Genomic DNA, 26,912 nt, shown 5'->3' with positions numbered 1-26,912 from the left:
CTCTCTTTCCTTCGTTCTCTCTATCTCTCTTTCTCTATCCATCTCTATGTCTCTCTCTCTCTCTCTCTTTCCTTCATTCTCTCTCTCTCTCTATCCATCTCTATCTCTCTCTGTCTCTCTTCCTCTTTCCTTTACCCTCTCTATCTCTCTCCCCAATTTCCTTTTCTCTATCACTTTTTCTTATTTCCCTCTCTTGCCCTTCCTGCTCTCTACATGGTCATACATCACATTTCTTTTTGCTTTGAAGGTACTATTTATTATCTTTAGATGGCTGTGAAAGTAATTTTGAAATTGTCAATCAATCTTTCTCAGAATATAAGACATATGAAGAAGAAGAAGGGAAAAAAAACTCCTTGGAAATTTAGATAAAGTGGGTGAATGTTGGGTACTATGTCCCATTTGCAGGCCCAAAAAAAATGATAAGCTTAAATTCCAACGGCATTTGAAAGACAATACTAATTTAGAACTTTCCTCAAAACAAAAGGTGCTTGAAAATGGCTTTTAGTGGGAGAATAACGACCATTACTTGTCGAATCGACTTAAGTGATTGCATTCCCATAATCTTCTGAACATACATGTTTGTTTTTTGAACAGTTAAATAGTACCCTCAAACACACCTTATACACATTTTGCCCTATAAAAAAAATACAAATAACATGTTTGAAATATTGCGTTTGATTTGTTTCTTTAATTTAACATGCCAATCGACACAACCCATAATCTTCTTGAAGTAAAATATATAAATTTTCACAGCATATAAATATCTCAGTCAATTTTTCACATTTAGTACAGTTTGTACATGAATATGTTAGACATACATTCTTCTTACCTGTGAAATCGCATCAAATTATAGTAACCTTTGGCATTAAGTAGTACATGTATGCACAATGTGAAGTATCTTGCTTCTTCTAAAATTATACCCTGATTTACAATTTTATATGGAATAAACCAAACTAAAATGCAGAATTCTCTCAATTTGTCAAAAAACGACAATCATGTTTTTCACATTACTAAAATAACCATTTTATTTTAGATAAAGGGAAAAATTGGAATTCAAATATCATTACATGAATATGACGTAGATAGAGTGTGCATCTGTGCCTCAATATCATATCCCTTGATCTTATATCCCTATTAGATATGGATAACAATATATGACAATGGTAATGTTTGAATCTTGAATATAACACTCATATTTTAGACTTTGCGTGCTCATGGCACTAGTACCTTGAATTTTGTTCAAATGTAAGCTGCTAATTTTGACAATACCATAGCAATGCTGAAATTTATTTGTAATTTCTTAATTATTTTGTTTGATGGTTATTTTTCAAATGATTTAGATGAGGAAATATCGGAGACCACCCCCTTCTCTCTTTTTTAACTATTTTCTGCCATTCTCCCCCACAGTCTATGTTTGATTTATGATTCTTTTTTATTTCTTCAAATTGGCTCTCTACCCTCTCTGTATCATTATATCATTATTCCAACTGCATTCATTTGAATACACATACCAGTAAACAATACATGTTCTGAAAAATTGCATACAGTTATTAGGCATTTAACGCTTAAGGCAATTGGAAATTGACAGAATCAACTTGTTTTCTAAATTACTTGTACACATTTTTCATAATCTATACATTCATTTTTAAAGTAAGTTTGTGTGTGTGGATTGTCTGCTTTTTGATTACTGATGCTTTTCTTTGCACACTAATCCTGCATGAAAAATGCGCTAAAAAATGATATTGAGTTTTAGTAACTGAATTGTATTTTGAGATGAACTTCTTTAAAGACCCTATTAATTGCTTAGAAATCTTACAATGAATTGAAACAAAATGTGTAAGCAAATTTACGAAACTTTCATGACTCTGCTTTTCATCTTTACCAGATGAGGTGACAGAAGTACTATTTGTTTTCATCTGGAGTTTCAACTAAAGATGCATCAAATTTTAGTTCACACTAATCATTAGATGGACAATCCACCTCTATCCTGTTTCAAATTGAGGCTGGGTGGGATGGGCATCCTCTGCCCTCTCCGAGTAGGGCGGGGGAGGTTCATTGGGGAGGGGCTCCCTAGGAACGTTGCTTCTGGACATTGCACTGCATAAAACTTGTGAAAGAGCTGGATCTAGGGGGTAGTGGTTCCCATCTGCCACAAGGAAGATGGGCGTGGTCCCTGAGGGGTTGTCCCGAGACAGAGCCGTGACGTCCTCCGCCGCTGTGTTCCTGTTCCTGTGTTCAGAACGATATAATACTAGAGGGTTTGGTGAGGCTGTCTCATGCTGCCCTCGTGAACTTGATGGTTGCAAGGCTTGCAGAACTCTGTTCATTTGTTCAATTGGATCATCTTCAGGTGGAGCTGTTGCTTGGTCCGGTGCAGGAACCGAAACCACAAAGACATCGTGACTAGCATTGTTGTCATGTCCCCGATCCTGAGAGAGCTCTGTTTCGGCCTCTGTTTCGGCCTCTATTGCGGCCTCAGCTTCGTCATCTATCGGAGGAGAAGGGGATCTTCCACCCCAGTTCCTAGGGTTTCTCAGGGTGCGGAATTTGTAAACCAGAGTTAGGCAGATGATGAAAAAGGCACAGACACCTATGATTGATCCAAGAATAACAGCTGCTTTTTGAATGACACTTTTCCTCTCTTTGGGTCCGTTACCTGGTGGGGGAGGTGGAGGTGGAGGTTCCGGGTGCTCGACTTCAGGACGGCTAGGATGAGGCTGAGTGGTGAATTCCTTGCAACATTCATCTAAATTAACTTCATCACTTATGTATCCTGTAACACACACTTGGTAAAATACCCCAGGAGATAGTCTGTAAAAGATGTAGAAATGTTCTTTTGTCCAGATATATTTAGGTTCAGCATCAAGGCTATGTTCTTGGAAAAGGACATAGTACCTGTCTGCGTGATGTGGTGACCTCCACGATACCTTCACACTGCTAGGAGTAATATCGTCTAGAAAAAGTTGCAAGGCTGGATAAGGTCTCTCGCAGTATTGACCCACAAAAGAATCTGGGCATTCACAGTATGGCCCATCGAGACTGCAAGTACCACCATTGAGGCAGTACTGAGGATGACATTGCATTTCGCCTCTCCTACTGCGATGCCTGCAGTCGAGTCTTCGTAACACATTACTCGCTCGTCTCTCATCTTGCATAGGTGTAACACATTTTGTATCTCCCAATATGACATCCAAAGGCATCGCATCGTCCAACTTCCTTCCCACCACATTGGCAAGTGGGCAATCACACACTAAAGGATTATCTCTCAAATCGAGATGTCGCAACCTGGGAAGGAACTCGATGTCTTTCTCCTTGATTCCCTCCAGGTTATTACCTCGTAGATGCAACTCCTCCAACCCACTGAGTCTCGATAAAAGCCCAAAATCTAACTTGTCAATAGCGTTATCGTTTAGATACAATGCTTTCGTACTTGCGGGAATGTTGAAAGGCACCTCCCTCAGGTGCATATCATTGCACATGACGGTGCGGTTGTAACAAGAACATGGGATGGGGCATTCATCTCTCCTCTGCATCGCTGTATCGAGAGTTCTCCCATCAGTAACGTATGCATGGAACACAAGGAGGAGCATGATGCTCTTGAGGACTATGAGAGTGAGTACCACGGCCATCCTTGGGGCTTCAGCATCACGGTGTATCACTGCTGTCTTGGTCTTGTTGCCTCTGTGAAGAGAAAAAAGAAATGTATATTGGTGAATGTTTTACGATATACATGTAGGTTATCAGAGGCTGAAGCTTTCATTGCATTTGATCTATTTCTTCCTTTGTTGTCCTCCCCCTCCTTTTCTTTCTTCCCCCTCCTTTCCTTTCCTCCCCTACCCTCCCCTCCCCTACCCTCCCCTGGAGTTCTAAAGCTTTATCTTTCTCTGCTTCTGTGAATTATTATTTTTTTAAATTATAAATCAATGATATCAATATGTCAAGAAATTAGTATACTTCAGTGTAATATTTGTGTAAGCCTCATAAACAGGCATTACTTTTTATGGTAATCCTACAAGTTCTGTTTAGTTGTTTAACTTGTGTCCAAATGACCACTAATTATTGCCAAATCATAGTTTAAAGGTCAGACCAAATTCCAAAACAAATATCATGAGGCCCTGTTATTTTCGGTTTATTTGACCAATTCATTCATATCCATTATTGACTTGCCTTTGGCAAATATTTGATTGATTTCTAGTGTATGATAATTTTCTTTAACATAGTTGCGCCATAAATTGCATTTGCTTTCAAATAGATTTGGCAAATGCCTTTGCATGTTATATTTAAAAAGATATAAATATTAATAGCTAAAAAACTTTCAATTCCACCTCTTTTATCGCACTGTATCTGAGTCTACAAAAAGACTGTAGAGCTACATGTACGTGATTCCCTGATTTTACAGACCTTTAATTCATTTGATTTGGAATTGATTGAACTAGACAAAAGTACACGAAGGTCATGCAGGAAAACAGGCAAATCCTGTAAAAACTATCAATTCTGAATTCCAGCAAATTATCTGGAGCACGGTGTTTGACAGTGCACTGTCAGTTTCAAGTACTGGTAAGATCTCTTTGAATGTCGAATCTATCAGCAAAAAAAAAAGGCATACGTAATATGTAGAGGGATTGTTGAATATCTGAGAAAAAAGCTAGTGGCCAGAAAATATTTCTTGCTATTGCTTGGTAATCATGATGTTCAAAGTAGTGGTCAATATCAAATAGATAGGTGTATATATACATGTAGATCAATTCTGATGGTTATATTTTAGGGCTATTGTGCAAGATCAAGCCAGTGTTGCAGAATGTATTATCTGTGCTTGTGACTTTCAAAATTGCTTGTGGTTGCATACCTGTTGACCTGGCTTCATTCATATGCAAATTAATCCCATTATTTCCTCATCTGATATTGTCATATCATATCCTCTTTTAAATACAGTGACCATCAATTTATCTTCAATAACATCCTGTAGGGATGTTAGTTCTTACATCGCATGTCCTTATAAGGATATTTGCATGTAGGCTTTCCATGGTCATGTACATGTATGTATAGGTCTATATGATCAAGTTTTAATATAGTCATTAGCATGATTTAAATGACATGTGATTTTCTTATTTTTAATACAGTACCCTCAATCTGTATCGTTGCAACTTATTTACATATTTAATTGATCCATTCAAAAATTAGAAAGAAAATTGGCTATGGTTTTATACCCTTTAGAGCTTATCTGCCGTAGTTTACAGGAGGGATTAGACCGCTCTGCAAGGTCACTGGACAGGTGGTTATCTCATCAACTCAGCTCTCAGTTAACATAAGAAAAAGAGGATCATGGGGGACCAATGGTCACCGATTAGGCATTGTTTGTTATATAGAGGGCGCAAGTAGCTACCCGTAGTGCAGTGGGCCTTTAACTTGCATGTCTATAGCCTATAGCCTCTTAAGAAACAGATCTATACAAAACCTACATGTATAGGTTTCGTATTGATCAGTTTCTCACAAGGGTTCATGAGACCTCTGGATGATGTTCATACTTTTATGTTTGTTGCTGCTTTTGCCCCGATTCATATCATGAAATATCCCAGCATAGTATATGAAACTTTGAATATGGCATTGAGGTATCATATTTTTGCCTTGTGATATTTTTGTTCATTTGAAACTTTAGTGAAATGCTCATATACTGTAGGTCAACTAGCTAGCTAAAAGATTTGTAATATATTTTCCCCGTAAATTTGAGTGCAAAAAGGTGGAGGGAAGCTTTGTGTGTGTAGAAATTTCTGAGGATTTTTTAGTTAGAAGCAAATGTGATATTAGAAAAATAATTTCAATTACAAATAAGTAAGAGGAATGGATATGAATATATTGAATCAAGACACACTGTAATGGCATGCATACTTACTATTATGTGAAACTGAGGTCATTCCAGTATTAAAAACAAGCATCATGATTTCAGAATCCTTCCAAAGTTGTGATTGTGCCATCATCATAGTAAGTTAGATCTCTCCATTTCTATTTTTTTTTAAATAGAAACAATATGCTAGTAAATTCACTTCTAATATCCTACACTGATGTATTCTGGTATAATACTGTACCGCATGAGTCTATCCTGGTCATGTGTTAACTATAACGCGACAGTTGGTTGACTGGTCTCTTTGAAGCAGTTCTCTTTTGACACCGAAAGCTCCGCGTAACGCTGTACGAGCAACCAATGTGAATGTGGGGGAAAAAAGACCAACCGCTATTGAAATCCGGTGCCAGGCTACACCATCTCCTGGTAATACGGCTCTTGTGCACACACAGCGCAGGTACCACAATGCACTGCATACACACATACGCAAATACACACACACATAGACACACTCAGGGATTGTTTACCAATGCATACACTCGAGCCAGTGACATCACACATGCTCGGTCCACTCATGTGTACCAGAGCTATTGTCATGCATAATTAGGGACTTTTCTTTTGCAAATGAGACAGGGTTTGGTGTACAAATATGGGGTGGGTGGGAATAAAGAATAGAAGTGGTGATTGCCTGTACCATTCATTGCGTTGTTATCGATGGGCTTTATTAAATATTGGCTAAATAAAGAGATTGGGAAGGTGAAGGTTGTATTCTATTAACTTTTGTGATAAGAATTAGACAATTGTGGGATCATTTGAATGGCTTTCTGATTTAGTCCTATGCTATGTACAGAGAAGAAATGAGAGAAATTATGAAACATAGAGAAGGTATTTATTTGGGAGAAAGTAAAGTAGACTGGGAAAAGTTTTATTTGGGATAGGGATTATCTTTATCCAGACTGTAAGAAAAGGTACACTAGCATCTATTTATAGAATAAATTGTCTTCGAGGAAGAAACATGCTTTTTTATTATTCATGATATTAATTTCTAGTGTGTTTGATAAGAATCTAGATGTAGAAATGAATTCATTTTTCTTTCTTTAATGACCTTATTATGCTATATAGTTGTAGTCTGATTTATCACACTGTTACAGAAACTGAGCTGCCAGCATAGAAGATAGATCCCTTTTCACACAAAATGAAAACTAGTTTATGAAAAGTATACAGTAAAGTGTTTAATGTTTGATAAATATTTAGACAATTCATTGCCAATTACTTTTTTTTAATACGAAGAAAGTCTTTTTAATCGTGGGGCAGCATACAGTAGCATCCATTTTTTGCTCTATTTAGAATATTGTGATAAAAGCTTTGCATTTGGCAGTCAGAGAGTAAAGGAAATAATAACTGACTACTCTGACAATGGGACAGACTCTAGACTCTTACTCTTAGTCAGAACATGAAAATGACAATTGATAAATAAAAAAAGTCTGTTGACCTAGTCCTAGTAGTAGTTCGTGGTAATTTTTCACACTCATTCACATACGTCATATGCGAAGATAGCATGCAACAACACAAACAAATAAACACACATCTGCTACCTGCCAGATGCTTTGTGATTACCTATCTCTGTAGCTTCTGCAGTTGCATATTTGAAAGAAAAACAAGGTGAAGGTGCTGTTTTTGTTTGTAGTGCATAGCCTTTTTTCTATCCTGCACTCCCACACCTTGAAAATGAAATTTATATTGAGAATTTAAAGGGGAATTCCCCCTGGTATTTAGTTGGTTTTAATAGAAGCAGAACAATGAGAGGAACAGGTCAGTGAAAGTTTAAGCAAATTCTGATTAAAAATAAGTTATGTCTTGCAAGCTCTTTTCTATTTAAAACAAAATCAGAAATGTTTGTTTTTCCTCTAGAAAATATGATCATAACAAATGTGTTTATATGCAACTCCTGTATGATATAAAATTCACCAATAAATAAGAAAATGAAATTTAATATACATAGCAAATGGGAGAATACTCCACAAGATACATCCCAATTCGTGTACTTCAAAAGTTCATAAATTAATTATTTTTGTTTGGAATTTGCTAAAAATTTCACTGACCTGTTCCTCTCATTTTTCTGCTTCTATAAATATCAGGGTGGACTTCTTTTTAAAAACCTATTTTGGGTGTAAAAGTTAAATATATTTAACTTGGGCCCCAATAAAACTAACCTTGAAACTGTTTTCCAGTTGAAAACGCAGCCCCACTTAGCATTACCAGATTTATGCCAGAAGAAAACAGCTGGCACAAATATAATAATAAACTGGGCCAGTATATCGATTTTGGTTAAAATGTGTCAATATGTAGTGTTAAGATGATGGTGTAGTTATTGATGGCATTATAGGTGGCTGTTTGTCTATACACTGGCCTAGTTAGCTGAACTGCTCATACAAGGACATGGAGCACATGCCAGAAATATACCCTCCCAAAGTATGATACACATTTTGTACAGTTGGTACCGCAAACGGACACCCCAGAGGCAAATTTCATGCATAAATATGTGTCATGTGAATAAATAGATATTAATCAGCAGATTTGAATGTTATGTAACCTATCAATCTCACTACCCTTGCCTGATAATAGGCCATTTTGGTAATGTAACCAAAATTGATACACAAGTCTTTGTGAAGTGCCTCAATACAAATTATTTTATTCACCTGATTAAGAATAATAGTATTTCAATAGACAGAATCCTAACTGCGTACATTAGTTGTTGCTGGGTAGGGCTAACATTACTGCTTGACCTACCTAGCAACACTTGATATCTGCAGTTTGTATTCTGACTATTGAAATACTATTTTCTTATCAGGTGAATAAGATAATTTGTATCGAGGCACTTCACAAAGACTTATGCATTAAATTTGGTTACATTACGAAAAATGGCCTATTCAAGTAGAAGCCCTATTCATGTATATTTGTATGTTACTTTCATCAAAGTAGTTTTTCTTAAGGTGTTGCATTCACCTGTATTTCAGCAGTTGGAATGCAGGCTGCATTGTCAGCAAGTCTCAAGCAAGGTATAAGGAAAGATTGAAATCAACAGGTGGATCTTATTCAAGGGCAATCCATCAATTGTCATTCCCCTAATTATCACCCAAAGGCTCCAATCCAGAACTTTAGCCAAGACACATACAGACCTCACTTCCAATTTTTGTTTAGTAGTTAAATCTCCACAGTGAATCTCATCATTATAGTGGCAAAATGGAGTCTGTTTAATATGTGTAGACTAGCTGCAACAGTGCACCTACATCCTATCAAATAACATTGTTTACTCAGACTTACTTTTCATCAACATCTCTATCGGAAAGCACCTTAAATTGTGTGTGGTGTAAATATATAGGTCTGTTTTCTTATTTACCGGTATATAGTTCCTCGTTTGTTGAAATTCATCTGCTTGCTTCTTTTATATAACTTGTCCCTGTCAAATAAAATGAACTGGTTTAAAATTCAATCGTTTTGTAATCTTAATCAATAATCTGAATTACCTTGTCCTTTAATTTGTACCTTGATCACCATGATATTACTGCCCCCACCCACCAAAAAATGAAGAAGAATTGCCCCCTTTCTTTTTCCATAGCTTTTGAAAAGGTAACTATACCCTTTATGAGCTTATGTCAATAAATCACACTTCCTTTGTAGATTGGCAGACTTTCAGCCTAAGGAAACTAAAGTACAATTGCTGTTATGAATGTGATTTCCTTGAAGTTTTGCAAACTTGAACCGTGAACCAAGTTAATGGGAGATGAAGCAGCCTGGATGTCCCAGGGACCTCCTGTCTGTCATACAAGCTGGTGCTTGGTACAGACTCGTCTTTAAACCTTGTCAGAGCAAAGGGTATTTGCTCATGCCTCGTCACCATTTATTTAGTTGACAATAGAATGTAAGCTTTCGTTACTGATACTGTATTTTTTTTAATAACCAAACTGGATTTAGCTTCAGAATACGTCACCACGTAAGTGTTAGGTTTGGACCCTAAGGTCACTTGTGTAACTGGAGTATTCTACAGTTATTCCCAAAGCTGTTTAGCCTACAAATAATTGTTCTCATCCCCTCCTTGCTTTATTCAGTCTGCCACAATTGTTTTTAAAAAAAAGTAAATACTAGTGATTAATATGCCCATATGAATTGAAATATGATCAAGACTGTATATTTTTCTTCAAAAGAAAAGGTCATGTAAAGTGGCTAAAAGATGGATAGACGCAAATGCAGACAGTCAGACAAATAGAAAGAGCAAAATATGTACGTACATGTAATATACAAAAAGAAACCTGTTCGAGACAGGTCAGACAAGACCAATACGTAAAGATATAATTAGAAAAGGCAGGCGGCAAAATCTGTTTATATAAGTCATGCTGATTTAAAGGCTTTTAAGGGAAATATATAGAGGAGAATAGAGCCATTATACTTGGACTGGTACAGAAGAGTACCTCGCATTACTCAGTCTGAAGGATAGTTAACAACAATTTACAAATGGACAATTCATTCAGTCACCCCTAGAGAGGGAGAGAAAGGGTAATTCATACCATTATAGAGCGTTTGAAGTTCCTCGAATCTGAATAATTGAATTACATAATACAGCAGACTTTTGTAAGGCCCATTTACAAGTTGTGCTACAAAACATTACAATGCTATTCAACTTCCATTGTATCTAGATGTCTGGGTCACAGTGTAAATGGGTCTACATGTATTTAGGAGAAGAAAAAAAGAAGTTAAATGTCTATCTTAATCTTTGCAATGATATCTATTTCGATGAACAGTTTTGTAGCTTATATAATTTTGAAAACTTGGTAATTTTCTTTGACTTGCATAGGAATCACATGGTCTTTATCCAGAAACTGATGAATTTTTCTCAGAAAATTATGCTGAGGTATATATAAACATGAGTGCTGTGAAAATATATCTGTCTACATCTTTTCCTTCTGGTGTTAATGGACTTCTGCTACACGTACATCCCTGTCAGACAGTTTTGTTGGTCTGTAGCCTGTAGCCTACAACATCATTAATTTTCTTGGCATTGCATTGTGATTTTTGATGATATCTATAATATTTATCTTTAAAAAAGGGGAGGGGGTGGGCGTGGGCTTGGGCTTGTGAGCTTTATCAGCACAAAAGCATATAGATTTTTATCATACAATTTATTTGCTGTGGAAACGTTTGAGAGATAATAATTCAGACTTGCAGAAGATATTGAACTTTGCTATCTTCATATAGATACTGGATATTGTTGATTTTGTATGAAGAATGATATGGTTGATTTTACATGTATTAAAGGGAAATTAAATTCAGACTGGCCTTAAATTTAGGTGATGAAATTACAAGTAGAAAAAATGGGTAATTTTACTCAGGAAGATCAAAATGAGCTCTGGCAAAAAAAATGCAGCATTGTTAATAAGTACTGTAGGTCTAGTCTATGTGCTGATTTGAATATTCTTTAAATTGATTGGAATCACAGTTTGTTTTTCAACAAATTATTTGTTCATATTTTTCTCTATTCACGATATAGTGTTGCAGTGTTTTCTTTATCTCATTGATATCACAATAACATTTCTGTTGATTTGGAGTCCATGTAACAGTACACATAAACCTTTTTTTTTTTTTCTTCTTCAAAGAATTTCAATAGCGATAATTATTTCTAGCATTTATTACATTTCATAGCATCTAGTCATTCTATGAGAATATTTTAGTTAAGTTGCACAGACTTGATTCTGTGATGACATATTTTCATACGTTGTATTGTGTTCTGCTTCAGTGATCGTGTTGTCTATAGTCTTGAATTAGTAAAAAAGAATTTACAAATGTGGCAAATAAATTTTGGGGTCTCAACAATATGGTAATATCAACTTGATATTTGTTGGTGTTGATTAGATACATTTGACAGGGTATACATTTTGTTATAAAGTGATAATACTTGTTAGCAAAAGATAATTTATAGAACATGTATTGTAATCAGATATTTGTTCATGAACACCTGGAAATCTCCATCACTCTGGCTCTCTGATATTGCAATTTTCCTGCCTGGAGAGGGCAGCATACTAACAAAGTTTAATGTGCACACTAAATATACATACAGTGTATTTATTCTAGTATTTACTAGTGGAACTAGGGGAATCCATGGGCAAGTAAACAGGTTAAATAAGTAGTGAGAAATGACATTGCATTCTGTTTTTTTAGATCTGCCCCTGTGACAGCCTCCTCAGAAAAAAGAAAAAAGAATAGTTTAGTATTTATATTGAATTTGATTCTAATCATGTTGTTGTATGTTATATCTTACAGTGTGAAGAGTTTGTAAAGGCTGGCGCAACACAAGCTGAGACGGTATCAGACCTTGTAGCATCTTGTGACATCACATTCTCAATGGTATCAGACTCAGAGGCAGTCAGAGCGGTATGTAGATGGTTTTATGTGTGCTGGAGGGGTGGGGGGAGGGGGGTTGGTAGTGAACATTAAAATAATCCTCAGGTCTCTCCTTCCAGGATAAGTATACGACTGCAGTGGGATTCACTTTAAATATGAGTATTGCATTGTGTTCTTAGCATGCATGGTTCAACCCAAACCCTCTTCGTTTGCAGATAGTTTAGTTGTTTCATATATTTTTGACATTTTGCAATGACATAAATAAACATTCTATTTTGAGAGACTAACAAAAATTGTATAAATTTTTGTGAATGCATTAAATTGGAAAGCTAAACTATGGAGGGGTCTATGGTGAAAACTATATTTGTCTGTTAGGTCCCAAAGGGTATTTTAATAAATTTAATCATCTTTAAAAATAGTCTTTTAAGTGGTGACACCCTTGGTAAGTCTGTTACCCCCTCCCCTCCTAAAAAAAAGTTTTATTACAATTGTCATAGGAATTAAAAAGACCCCTAGAAAATCTAAAAGACACTCTGTAAAAAATTTCTTGTGCAAAGGATTTCAACCATGTTTCATAATTCTGCTAACTTATTTATTACACATGTTATATTATACAGGTAAAAGTATTCAAATAATCATTACTGGTTTAGTTGTACTTAACAGATTACCAAAGTTTCCCATAATACAGATAAGATAACAATTCCTTTCTTATTCCTTAATAGATTGTATTTGGTGAGAATGGTGTTTTAGAAGGCATCACCGAAGGAAAGGCATTTGTTGACATGTCAACGGTGGATATAGGCACAGTGACAGGAGTTTCAGAGGTGAGACAATTTAAGCATAGAATTAAGTTGAGGATTACATCCCTAGGAACAGGAAATAGAATATTGTTCTGAACAAGAAAAATACTTAATAAGATATTGTTCTAAATAGGAAAAACAACATATTATGAGCAAAGGAAGATATTGCCCCAAATCCCTTCTAATCGGATAATAGCATAAAATTTGAAATTTAAAAGAAAGAAAAAAGTTATAAAAAATAAACCTGAATGATGATTAAGTAATTTATGCAGGCAGCTTGCTTTCTGATATCGATGCTGCAGAGGTTTTGGCTTGGGATTCCTAAAAGTAAAATTAAAGTCCACCCTGGTTGACTGGTTTTTAATAAAATCAGAGAAAAGGGTCAGTTACATTTTTAGAAAAATCTTATATAAATGAAGTTGTAATCAAACACAAATTGGCAACTCTGTGACATACTTCACAAGGTCTTCTCCCATGTGATGTGTACTATTGTGATTTTTTTATTTTTTATAGTAAAAAGCAAATGGGACAGGACCTCGAAAGATGCTTCACAGAGATACAAATTTGTATTTGATCCATGATATTTTAATTGTATCAAAATTTGCTCAATTTTTCACTGATTACAATTACAACTATCTTTAGAAGTACTAAGGTGGACTTCCACCATAATCAACAGAATTATGGGGCACCAAGTGGCGTTTAAACTTTGCCTGAAGTAAGTCTTGTTTGATCAATACCTGTCTGTTTGTCATTGACCTGTTTAAAATCCCTCTATCCCGGTAGGCTGTACAAGCACGAGATGGTCGTTTCATGGAGGCCCCGGTCTGTGGTAGCGTTCAGCCAGCAATGGAAGGCTCTCTCATCATCATCGCAGCAGGAGATAAAGAGCTCTATGATGAGTGTGAATCATGTTTTCAAGCCATGGGAAAGAAGGCGTTCTATCTTTGTAAGCCATAGGGTGTAAAACAAAAAGATGTTGTATTGCCCTTTGAAATTGACCTAAAAATCTTGAACTCTCTTAATTTTTTTTGATAAAAAAATGTTTAATATATAAGAAAATATGTATTAAAGCATTAAAAACTGAGAAATATTAGCCAAAAGAGGGGAATTTTTTTTTTTTGACTGACTGACCCAAGTTTTGACCACTAAATGGCAATACAACATTTTAATTTTTTTTTTTTAGACCTTGTATCCATGCAAATGATGTTTGAAGTAGTATGGATAATGAAGTTGGTCACAATGGTGTAGTGTAGCTTGGTTTTGGGCATTTACGGGGCACTGGTATTATGAATCAACTTTGAATTAGCAAGGCTACCAATGGGGGAAGGGTGTGGGAGGGTGTTTTAAAATTATTTTTTTCTTTCCCCTTTGCCTTCTTTATCTAACCCCGGTGATCACCTTTAGCTACACTAATGGTTGGTCAGTCGGTGTATTACAAACATTTTTAGGAGTGTATTTCATCTTTATTTTTGTAAATCATACCTCTGAGAATTGTAATGAATCTTTGTAAACTTGTCCGGGGAGGGGGGGGGGGGGGGGTTGTTACTCCATTAACCTAGATGTAAAAGTAAAAGTTACCCCAGCTTATCCAGAATAATGTTAAAATAACATCAATAAAAACTTTTTTTTTAAAGTTTCAATGGTATCGTGGAAATACACCCCTTTTCAACGAAAGCTTTTGGCTAACGTACCATTCATGAACACCACTATCAAAGATGTTTTCTTCTCTTGTCATCCTCCAGCTGACACGGGCAATGCAGCTCGGATGAAACTGGTGATCAACATGATCATAGGCGGTGTCATGTGCTGCTTTGCAGAAGGGATGGCCCTGGCTGATAAGTCAGGCCTCAGTCAAAGCGTTCTATTAGACATTCTCAATCTTGGATCAATCGCAAACCCACTTATTAGTGGAAAGGGAAAAGGTAAGTGCAAAGAGAGTGAAATATAGATTTTGTCAACTGCTCTTAAACTCATTGTCTAGAAAGTTTAATATATGTTTATTTATTTGCAATAAGATGGTACAGTGTATCTCTGTTGAGAAAATGACCGTAGCCAACAAACAGAAAAGGAATGAGAGATATAAAGTTGTTGTGTCATCTCGTGGTCTAGTGGCATGTGTTGTGTGCCAATTCACAGTTCGAGATGATTTATATAGCTGCATATAGTTTGTTGTAGTTTTCTATTCATACTCTAAAACTGATAAAGCTTGTAACCACCTCCAATCCTATGACCTTCATAAAGGATTTGATGGGGCAAAACCGTGATGATATTTTATTGTTGGTATGGCGTAAAGTTCAATACCTTTCACATTTCTGTAACTTCAGTACATAAGTTCATTGAATATATGCAGGACATTTGTTGAGTCCAGAAGCCATTCATATATTTTTGTTAAAGTGTCTCTGTAACATTGTTGAAGGTTGATAAAAATACTGCGTAATTTGTGTATGAAATGTTGCACTTTATATTCCTTCTACTGTACTAACCCTCTAAAAGGCAAAAAAAATTCCTGAAAAAATTCTCAAACCACAAAGATATATATCGTTTTCTTTGAAGACTGTGTGGCACCCTCTAACATTAAATTTTTCCCAACTGTTTTTACGTGAAAATAAGCATTTAAAAATCTTTCAACGTCTGGAATGGTATAAAAAGCCAATTCATTGCTTTGTGAAGATTTACATTCATCTAAAATTAAATTTAATTAAATTATAAAAATATAGTTGGGAGAATTCTGGTATCGATCAGATCGGGAGAATTCTGGAATCGATCAGATCAGTTTTTCTCAATGTTTATCATTAATAATGGTCCGTTTTCACTCAAACTTTCAGATTGTCTTACTACCTTAGCACCATCTTCTCTCATCTTAACAAGTCTCTTTAAAGTGTTTTTTTCACTGTGTCATATCTGAATAAGCCTTAAATGTCTTGTCTTTCTATTTGACTTTCAGCAATCCTAGCCAACAAGTACCCACCAGCTTTCCCCCTGAAATACCAACAGAAAGATCTGAAGCTGGCCCTAGCTATGTCAGAGCAGGTAGACCAACCCCTCCCCGTCGCATCAGCCGTCAATGAGGTAAGGCACTCACTTTTCAGGCATCTAATCAGAGCCACAAGTGCAGCACAAAACGTACGACCATTCGGTACACTGTTCTGAAAATCAGAATATCACTTACTGACTTGGTAGCACTTACGCCGATTCAACAAACTACTAGGCCCTCCTTTTTTTAAGGGAAGTTCTAAATTAGTATTATCTTTCAAATGCCATTGGAATTTAATCTTTTCATTTTTTTGGCCTGCAAATGGGACATAGTACCTAAATTAAAAACATAAAAAAAATCACTTCTTTGGTCTTTAAAGAGTGTCTGCTGTTGATTTCTAAATTACTGTGAAACCTGTATATGAAGACGTCTTAAGAGAGACAAAAAATGGTCTTTTTAGACAGATTGCTCTAAGAACGGGTTTCTGTATAAGTTTCAAAGTTTAAAATTATTTCCAGAAATTTTGCAATTTCCTTGTGGCTTTCAGCAGACAAATTTTATCTAAACTGGAGATCATGACGATTTTAATACACAATGGTTTTAGGAAGTGTGTGAATATGAAATTGTTGTAATACGATATATGGTAATAATTTAGATAGTTACAAATTTTGAAATTTAGCATTGATTAAAGTAATATACTAGCGCTTTGAGAAATTATCTCAGAAAAATTTGGCACACTTGTCGGTAATCTTTAAAAATTTCCAATTTTCAGCAGGATCACATATTTCTATTGAGAGTGAAGTCGCTGTATGCGGTAGGGAGAATTTGAAAAATTCAAAAAATACACATTTTTGACAAAAACGACGGTTCAGCAAAATACTTTTTGATAATTCTGCCAGAAATTTCAGCATGATATTATTTCAGCAAATAACTAATACAAATTTACATTGATTTTGTTTTGCAGCAATTTAAGAGAGCAAAGAATATGGGGCTAGGAGACAAGGACACATCGGCCATCTATAAATCACTTACCCACTAAGAGACTGGATGCACAAGACTAGCTCTGTGCTTTCTCATATTCCAAAATCCTTTGGACATTACGCCCATCGCCCTCGCCTCCCTCTGTAACATCAAGGTCTATGACAAGAAGCAGTGGTTAGCGGTTCCAGGTCACAGAAAGAAGATAAGGGCCACTAGTGCTTGATGGGAGTTAATGTGCTCTAGTGTTCTTTTTTTACTACTCCTCATGGACTAAATTGTGAAAATAATTGATGCTTTTTACAAATTTATTTTGTTATTTCTGAAGGAATTGAACCCCAGTTCTGTTCTTCTTTTTAATCAAATGTTCTTAAATTTTTTTGTAGATAAATTTCTCTGTAGATATATCTGATCATGACTTGGTGTAAAAATTGAGATTCACATAATGGTGAAGTGGTAACTGGTTTTTGCTCCATCACAGCTTTTATTGGATAATTCATAGTGAGAAATTCTTTGAAAAGTTCAAAATCACTGTTTTTCATACAAATTCAAGAAAGCTACAAGATTTGGGGTCAGTTTATTTATTCTTATTTATACATGTCAGAAATAAAAAAAGATCAGTGCTGCCAAAAGTTTAAAAAGGGGGGGGGGGGGGTGTGGGGTCGGGGTCTTGAGGGGGTAAGTGTACAAAATTCTCTGTATAGTTCTTAAATGTTTTTAGAAGCACTCTTTATACAAGAAGAAAAAAAAGAGCAAATGTTTTGTGTGTATGTATGGACAAAAAAATCTTCATCCTGTTAATGCCTTTTGTACAAATGCAATTTGAGGAGAGGATTTGATATTTTGTGTGAATAGTATTTCTCATGAATTTATTCCATGGGTAAGAGAACTATGTGCGATTATGTTGACAAGTATCAGAGCTTTTTTGTATGTTGCCAATTTGATTATATGTTTTCAGAGGTTCAGAGCTATTCTAACTTCTGGTGCTGACAACAAATCTTCACACAGAGAATCCCACAGAATAATTAGTATTGTTGCTATGACACAATGAATTGGTACATACACCCGTGTCCACACACACAAAATTCATTGTATAGCTATCCCATTTTGGGATAGCTGTACGATGAAAGTGTGTGTGTGTGTACGCTTACTAACGATACGTCATATACAGGCCTGATAATAACCCGATTTAAATCGGTTTCCTGATGATTTTTTTTTTCTTCCCAATTTTTTCCCTCTTTTCCAGAATTTTCCCTTATGTTCTCTATTCTTCCCTATTTTTACCCAATTTTCTTAATCAAAAGGGGGGAATGTTGTTAAGTGCCATTTTTTCCCCCTTTTATTTTTACTCAAGGGGGCCGTGGTATAGGGTCTGGGCACCGTTTCTGACTAGAAATCGATAAACAATCACAGAATTTGTGTGTGGACGTATGGTCAAACTAGAATGGTATAACTGGGCGGGGCTTAACGTGACCACACGCTCATGATTGGACGGCTGTTATGTCAACCGATCTCGTCAAAATCAGTTTCTGTATACATTTCTTTATACAATGTTTCTTAGCTTGTGTGTGGACACGCGTGCAGTCCCATATGGGGTGCCTCAAAGAAGAAAAAAAAAGGCAACAAGCTTTTGATCATTTTCAATGAATATCATTGGGATAATCCTTGTTGTGTATTAGTGTTTTTAAGATATTATCAATCAATTTTTTTTTTTAAGATGGCCCGTATGTGTGTTGGGGATTTTATGCAAATCAAGTTTCTTGGTCCAATTACATCAACATTGAGGAGGTGCAGTAAGGATTTCCATCTTGAATTAGCTCAGTATTATTGATTAATATCAATTGTAAAAAATGTATGCTGTCATCAGCACGTGATCCACCACCACCATACATTTAATGTTTTTGAATTTTTTAGCATGTGAAGAAATAACTGCTTCAATGTAAATTTGAAATACTTTGCATTCTTCAAAGGTCCTTTTCAATCTATGTATTAATAGTATTTGTGAATTTCTCCAACTCTGTTTGAATACCTCTTTATTGTTTTTAGATGTGTTTTTAAAATAATAATTATTGCTTTGTACTTGTACTCTTGTCTGGAATTAAACATTTTAGCGTCATTAGTTTTTAAATAAATGTTTTTTTTATAATTCTGGATTGAATGTAAAAGAAAGAAATGAGGATGAGAGAGTGTGCACGAAAGAATATCTAGCTATTGTTAGTTGTTGAATCATTTTAAAGGTACTATGTCCCATTTGCTGTGGGTTATCTTTATGTAGACACAAGCCATGCCAATCTGAGATCTCTGCCATGCAATGATGAATCGAAGTTGAATTTCTGTTCAATAAATACTCAGTCGATACGGAACAAATCGATTGACTTTACTGAACTCGTACTGCAGCATAATTTAGATATCGTTGCCGTTTCAGAAACGTGGTTGCGTCCATATGACAGCGCAGTGATTGCTGAACTCACTCCCATGGGCTACTCATTTCTTCATGTACCTAGACAGAACAAAGTTGGAGGCGGGGTTGGATTTCTTCACAGATCAAACATACCTGTGCGTCAAAAGAGTGATCATTTGAAATTTGACACTTTTGAGTCTATTCACCTAGAAGTAACATGTAATTCAAAATCAGCCCGGGTCATAAACGTTTATCGTTCTGGTCGTGATAAACATGGGAACATTGTCGCTTTTGATCAGTTCTTAAAAGAATTTGAAAACATGATTGAGGACTATTTATTTCATCCGTCTGACATTTTGATATGTGGTGATTTCAACATCCAAGTAGACAATCCTACTGATTGTAATGCAAATCGCTTTAAGTCCTTACTGCAGTCACATAGCCTTGTGCAATATGTTAATGGGCCTACCCATATACGCGGCCACTGCCTCGATCTCCTGCTTACTCGAAGCTCTTCAGACCTGATTTCGGAGGTTAATTTTCATCCAGGACTCTCTGATCATTATGGAATCATGGCTACGATTAACCTTACTAAGATACCTCTTCTCTCAACTACGCTTAAAACTCGAAATTTGAAACAAGTGGACATTAAACAATTTTCAGATGATGTGTGTATGTCACTTGCAGGGATAAACATTGAACTTAATTCAGTAGACTGTGCTGTGATATATTACGAGGAACAGCTCACTGGTGTTCTAGACAGACATGCACCGATCAGCACCAGGACTGTTCGATCGAGGCCGTCAAGCCCTTGGTTTACCGAGGATATCCGTTTAGCTAGACAGGCCTGTAGAAGATGTGAACGCCATTGGCGCAAAGCCAAGACCACGTCTAATAGGGACAGTTTCAATCTGCAAAAAGATACTGTTCATAAATTGATCAACCATGCAATTACCGAACATTATTCAACAAAAATTGATGAAAGTCATGGTGATCAGAAGAAGTTATTCAGTATAGTGAAAGGGCTTCTCAACACTACAAGTAAACGTGTAATGCCTACAGCTGAATCTGATGAGACCTTAGTCAACACTTTCTCTGAATACTTCTCAAACAAAATTGCTGATATTCGCTCTGTGTTTACACTGCATGTTGCTGAATCTAAGATGGAGGATATACAGCTATCCTCAACAGCAGCTACAAAGATTCCGACTTTGGATACATTCTGCCCAGTAACAAAGAAAGAAATTGAAGCGGTCATTATGAAGGCTCCTAGCAAGTCCTGTGAACTAGATCCAGTCCCGATGTCTCTGATCAAACGATGTGTCAATGTGTTTTCTCCTTTTATTACTTCTCTGGTGAACAAATCTTTTGCTGAAGCCATATTTCCAGATAGCCTCAAAATCGCCTACATTCGACCTCTGCTGAAAAAAGCAGGACTGGATGAGGAAGTTCTCCGAAATTACAGACCAATATCTAATCTGAAATTTCTTGGTAAAACACTTGAACGGGTTGTCTGTGCAAGGATTCATAAACATGCCAGTGAACATGATCTCAGCGATGCATTCCAGTCTGCATACAAGCCAAACCATGGCGTAGAGACAGCACTTTTGCGTGTTCACAACGATATTATGTGTGCATTCGATAATGGTGAAGTATCAGCTCTAGTGCTCCTAGATCTCAGCGCGGCTTTCGACACAGTAGATCATAAACTCCTCCTTTCACGTCTCAAGAGTCATCTGGGAATTGATGGACAAGCTTTGAAATGGTTTAGATCATATTTATTATATCGCCCTCAGTATGTCCGTATTGGTAGCTCAATCTCTAACCCTGTGTACCAAGATTATTCTGTTCCCCAAGGATCTGTTTTGGGGCCAGTCTTGTTTACAGTGTATACGAGTCCTCTGCGTAATGTGATAATGGAGCACAATGTACAGTACCATTTTTACGCAGATGACACTCAATTGTACTTACGGTTAAAACCATCCCAATGTAATGTTGATATTGGTATAAAAACTCTTGAGTCATGCCTTAGGTCGGTTAGTCAGTGGATGAATGATAACTTTCTGAGGTTAAATGAAGACAAAACTGAGTACATGTTGATTGGATCTGCCAGGCAGTTGAGTAAATTTTCTGCACAAAAGATCATGATTGGCAACTCAGAAATAAAATGTGTTAATCAGGTTCGTAATCTTGGAGTTTTGTTTGATGCTGGAATGACCATGAAATCTCAGATTTCAAATGTTGTTAGTTCAGCATCATTCCATATTCACAATATTTGGAGGATCAGAAAATATCTGAATCAGAAAGCCACTGAGCAGATTGTTCATTCTTTTATTACATGTCGTTTGGATATGTGTAATTCACTGTATATTGGCCTTCCTATAAATCAAATAGCCCGTCTGCAACGAGTTCAGAACATGGCAGCTCGGCTCGTCACTCTCCGCAGTAGATCAGACACTATTTCAGATATATTAAAATCTCTTCATTGGCTATCAGTCTCAAAAAGAATTATGTATAAGCTGTTACTCATTACTTACAAAACACTTCTTCATTCTTCACCCCATTACTTGTATCAGATTTTGAAACCGTACACCCCACAACGGAATTTACGTTCAGGTTCGCAGCTCCAGTTATGTACACCCAAAACCAATAACAAATGGGGGGACAGGGCTTTTGCTAACGTTGCACCCAAACTATGGAACACTTTACCACTAGAAATAAGACAATCATCATCAGTCGAAACATTTAAGAAGAAACTTATGCACCATTTGTTTATGTCGTAGTTTTAATATTGTAAAATTATGTCGTAGTTTGTATAGTGTATAATTATGTTGTAGTTTTAATATTGTATAATTATTTTGATGTTGTACAAGAGCGCCTTGAGCAGTCTTTTAGAATGGATATGTGCGCTATATAAATTGACATTATTATTATTATTATTATTATTAAGGCTCGTTTTATACTCAATGGTGTCTGACAGTCTTCCACAATCTGGATATGGGAAATCTGATTCCTTGCTGTGTATTAAAGGTAATACAAAGTTTTGGGAAAGTGATTCTTTACAATTTTGATATTTGGATGCCCCTGTAGATGTATTATAAGCACAAGAAAATTAGCCCCTAAAACACTTCTCCTTTCGAGAAAAATTGAATATAAAAATTTAATGTGCTTCCGGTAAATTTCATAAATTTCATATAGCGCCTACAATGGTAGCTGTGACCCTGAAAATCTCAGAATATGTAGTTGTGATATAAAATTTCCAAACGGGGATAGCTAATTGGTTGATTTTAGTCGAGAAACATTGTTTTATAGCTTAATTTTTCAACAGCAACAACAATCCCTGAATATTGTAGGATCGCATATGCTTCCAATATGTTCATTTGAACCAAATTCACGACCCCCATTCCAAAACTTTCTATCAAATCGTCTCATTTCTATGAAATGATGCTAGATGCCAGACGTTTATATTTTCCAGTTATATGCAATGTTACCCAAATTTTATTAATACTGGAAATATTGAATGCATCTCTCTCTCTGTCTCTCCCGCTTCTGGTAATCGTTCTCCCTCTTTTTTTGTCTTTGGACGTTCTTTGATTTTCTCTAGCTCTTCCCTTTGCATTCTTATTTTACCCCTACCATGTTTTCTTACCACTGGTATCCTCTCTTCTTCAAAGTGCATGCATTCTGAAACCTCTTTTATCCCTCTGTCCAGCTCATGTATTTTTACTTGACCTCTCCTTCTCTATATCTATCTACTGCCATACATCTCTCTCTCTCTCTTCATCTCTCCATATGAGATCCTTAAAATTAAAATTCCTGCAAGGTCTTACAGAATTTGATTTTAGCTGCACAAGGGATACCCTGGTACACTACCTTAAAAGGAAATGGAGACGCGCAACAACAAAACTCACACGGACTATGAACAATTTTTTTTCCCCGCCAGGCCGATACAATTTATTGACAATTTTTCAGAACCATCTTCAAATTCAAAGCATTATGTTAGAATCTATTCAAACTGTCGGAATAGGTGAGTCTATTACATAACACAGAGACAAGAAAACAATCATTTATGTTGTCTGTCTCGCATGCCCTTCATATAGGTTACGATGGTTTGAAATTTGGAAAGAATACGTTTTGTTTACATTTATACGGTAAATAATACACCGTGTACCCTCCACCTCAAAAGAGACATACAGAGAGCACAAGTTGATAAAAATCAGTAACTGTATTAATAAATGAATTGTACATATTTCCTCAGTCTCTCATGGTTTCAACTTGTGCAAAAATTAAATAATAAATTCATACATCTTAAGCTGTTAATAACAAAGAAAATAAAAATGGTTCAATAAACAGAAATACAACACAAAATTATAGTTTGCATTCTCTCATTTTGCAATGTCATGGATTGGAAGAATTACTTGGAAGATTTTGATGTTGTAAAGGCATTGTGACAGGTGTCTTTTCTAATAAATTAGACGTAGGATTGTTATCGGTGAGAATTTCATGAAATCAATTGATTCCATAATGTTCATGATCCTATCATACTGATCCTATTTTTGTTTATACTTTTTAAGTTGGTTAATTCTGTCTACATTGAGCAGTGCACGTTGGGTTGGAGAAAATATGTCGAAAGATTTCCACTCTCATAAGTCGACAAAATGATTTATTTTCACAGCGGAAGCCCGATACAGGCTGAAATTGTGACAAAAATCAGTCGGTCATTTCTAAACTTATGAAAGATCAAACACATTTAGACATACTTTCTTGAGCAGGGCAAAAGCTCTCGTTCAAACATATCAAAAAGAGAAACTGAAACACAATTTAAAACAGAGACATACATAAAACAGCCAATGGTTACACACACAACGTAAAAAACAAAACAATAATGGTATAGTAAAAGAGAAAATAATTTTTAAAAAGGCAAACCGGGGGATGAGTTTAGTACATCATTACAATGTACATCTGCAGCATTTTGCATGTGAAAGAGAAACAATGGCAATTATTCCTTATACTCACTTATGTGTTGAAGGAGGTGGTTTAAAAACACATATCAATCTTAGTGGCAAGGTGGTTCAGATGAGTGTGACTGACTGCTGCGCGATGCAGCCGTCTGAACACACTATCTGAACCACAAAGACTACCAAATCTCTTTAATAATATAAGACAGGAAAATATGATATACAAATGCTGATGGTGTCAGGTTACGGTATGCTTGGACTATAAACATCATAAGGGGATTCTATAAAAAAGAAATACATGATCCCTCAAATTCTTAAAAAACAGAACCCTGTTACCAACAGTATGTTTATGTTAAATAGGGTTAAGGCACTTTCAAATGCTTGTTAACAGCATATAAAGATAAGATATGAATTATCTACAAGTCAATGACTACTATATCAGGATAAATATGGATCTTTAGGAGAATAAGAAAAAGAATGAAAAAGAACTTAAAAATTAATTAGAGAAGCACCAATTCAGAACAGAAAAAAATAAAGATCAATATCATCATGTTAAGTTAATTTAGACTTGCATAGAATATATAAAAAATGCCTTTGCATATATCAACCTACATACACAACAAATATGCTACAAAATTTTGATGTTAATACAGATTACCTACAATGTAAATACAATGAATTTATCTATTTGATGTATGTTTCAATGACATACTTTATGCTCCAAATGGAGAGAAAAATTCCAACTTTGCGCAAACAAATCTATGCATTAGCAAAATACTAATATACGCTTAAGTACACTGCTATTGAATTTACATGGCTATACAAATTGCTTTCTAAAAATGCTACTAAACTCCTCTAATGTAAAAAATGTCATGAAATTTGAACAATTTTCTCTGATAAAAATGTACAAATGAAGTGCTGCATTTAAAAAAGTAGACAATTTCAAATATGAATTTGTATGATACCACATTAATTATCTACACATGATTAAAATAGCCTGTTAGTTGTAAAACTAATTGTCAAAATACCTTGTTTGTCTATCAAACTCATTGTATATTGGTGGAAGGTGAGAAAAAAGCAAAGCAACTTCTAATCTAAAAAATTGCACTAGATCAGACTATGATGCTAAGATAAAAATAGAGGTGGAATCGCTGTGGAGAAAGAGTGATATATAAAAACTGGAGAATTCCATCTACTAATATCAATAAGATATTAATTATTGACTAGCCTACCAGTTAATGACCTAGTATTACTTATTTCTTACAAATTCATTCGCAATTACAGACTATAATATCTTTTTACAAAATGAGCACCTTTATGAAATACACACGATTCTTTTTTTGCTTAAAAAAAAGAGAAAAAAAATAAAAGACTCTTGTCAACCTCTTACTCTGGCTAAAGCCAAGAGTTTTTTCTTCTACATTCATTTGTAAAGATAGCATCAAGTAAATATATATTAGAGAAAAAACAATTTGATCAAAGCATACACAAATATATAAATTACAAACAAACTTCTAGGGCACTTGTCACACCATGTCTAGGAAACACAATGAATTCATATGGCAGATTCTCACTCCCCAAAATGCAGGGATCAGAATAACAAATCGCTACAGATATGGGCGAATAGAGAAAGAGAAAAGAGTTGGGAATCTTATATCAAAAGTCCGGCAGCATTTTGAAGTCTTTCGTAACAAAACAAAAAATTAATTGAACGTTCTTATTAAGTGATAATGTATGATGCAAGCCCTATGAATTTTTCTCCTCTTTTGCCATTAATAACTTTCTTTTTTTTTTCTTTTTTTAATAATTACATCCAAGTGGCGCAAATCCATTAGACTTCTGTGTTGTCATCAAAATGGACATTTGAGACAACCTTTGCGCTGCCATTAACCACCACAACGGGCTGTTGCTTGGCTTGACGCCGCCTTACAACCACTCCTATAACAAGTGCGACCAGAAGTATAATAAGAATAACACCTACAATGACAGCAATCATAACCACGTTGGTGCCAGCAGGGGCCAGCTCGTAAGTGCCGCCGATTTCGTTATTGAAGTCATTTGACGATGTCTGTAGAGAAATGCGCTTCATGTTGGTTCCCTGACCCTGTGCAGGGTCCACCAGAGAGTCTGCCTGTCGCTTGGCGATGGCGTGGTGCTCGGTGGTGTCTCGTTTGCCGATGCCAGATGTCTCAGATGAGCGCATGGAATAGATGGAGTGCAGATACCAGGTGCGGCCATAGTCAACCTAAAGACAAATCAAGAAGAAATATTATATTATAATAATATATAAACTATTATTATAATCAGACTTTTGTTCTATAATCATTTAAACCTGGTCTTAAACTTGTCAAAAAGAAGTATTTGGTGGCGAATGTACATGTATATCAACATTAGGGACAATATTCAAAATCTGCTTATAAATAGTTGTAATTAATCGAGAGCAAACACATTGTTAAAATCAATTGCAACTCTGCAATTATAAGTTGGCAATTGAGTGGGGAATTACGATCACATCGGATCAGATGCAATTTTTCATAAGACGGGGCCAAGAACCAACGATCAATGT

At 35.7% G+C, this 26,912-nt stretch overlaps 3 protein-coding genes across 4 annotated transcripts in view; 1 reads left to right on the top strand and 2 right to left on the bottom strand.

The window, feature by feature from the left end:
• The window catches only part of LOC588915 (putative oxidoreductase GLYR1), a 40,774-nt gene extending 21,671 nt beyond the window's left edge, over positions 1–19,103 (top strand). For both annotated transcript variants that reach the window (XM_030980667.1, XM_030980665.1), the window contains 6 exons: positions 12,155–12,265; positions 12,958–13,059; positions 13,819–13,981; positions 14,778–14,957; positions 15,980–16,104; positions 16,974–19,103. In XM_030980667.1, coding sequence (XP_030836527.1) covers positions 12,155–12,265; positions 12,958–13,059; positions 13,819–13,981; positions 14,778–14,957; positions 15,980–16,104; positions 16,974–17,048 — 756 coding nt within the window. In that variant the 3' untranslated portion in view covers positions 17,049–19,103. The remainder of the gene's footprint in view (positions 1–12,154; positions 12,266–12,957; positions 13,060–13,818; positions 13,982–14,777; positions 14,958–15,979; positions 16,105–16,973) is intronic.
• LOC115922230 lies at positions 669–6,366 on the bottom strand. Its single transcript, XM_030980668.1, has 2 exons — positions 5,891–6,366; positions 669–3,681 (listed from the first exon to the last, which is right to left on the bottom strand). The coding sequence occupies exon 2, from the start codon at positions 3,627–3,629 to the stop codon at positions 1,983–1,985; it is 1,647 nt and encodes a 548-aa protein (XP_030836528.1). The 5' UTR covers positions 3,630–3,681; positions 5,891–6,366; the 3' UTR covers positions 669–1,982.
• A 4,211-nt stretch (positions 19,104–23,314) lies between the features above and the next one.
• LOC579397 (extracellular matrix protein 3) overlaps positions 23,315–26,912 on the bottom strand; it is a 42,410-nt gene continuing 38,812 nt past the window's right edge. Inside the window, exon 20 of the mRNA XM_030980664.1 lies at positions 23,315–26,591. Within this exon, the coding sequence (XP_030836524.1) occupies positions 26,178–26,591 (414 nt within the window). The 3' untranslated portion in view covers positions 23,315–26,177. The remainder of the gene's footprint in view (positions 26,592–26,912) is intronic.

The sequence above is a fragment of the Strongylocentrotus purpuratus genome, unplaced genomic scaffold, assembly GCF_000002235.5.
Source record: "Strongylocentrotus purpuratus isolate Spur 01 unplaced genomic scaffold, Spur_5.0 spur5_scaffold_11, whole genome shotgun sequence".
In the NCBI taxonomy this organism is placed as follows: Eukaryota; Metazoa; Echinodermata; class Echinoidea; order Camarodonta; family Strongylocentrotidae; genus Strongylocentrotus; species Strongylocentrotus purpuratus.
Note: the sequence above shows the minus strand (reverse complement) of the source record. Positions and strands in the feature narration are given on the sequence as shown.

Coding starts and splice junctions, on each gene's coding strand:
- LOC115922230 (XM_030980668.1), bottom strand. CDS start 3,629: ATGGCCGTGGTACTCACTCTCATAGTCCTCAAGAGCATCATGCTCCTC.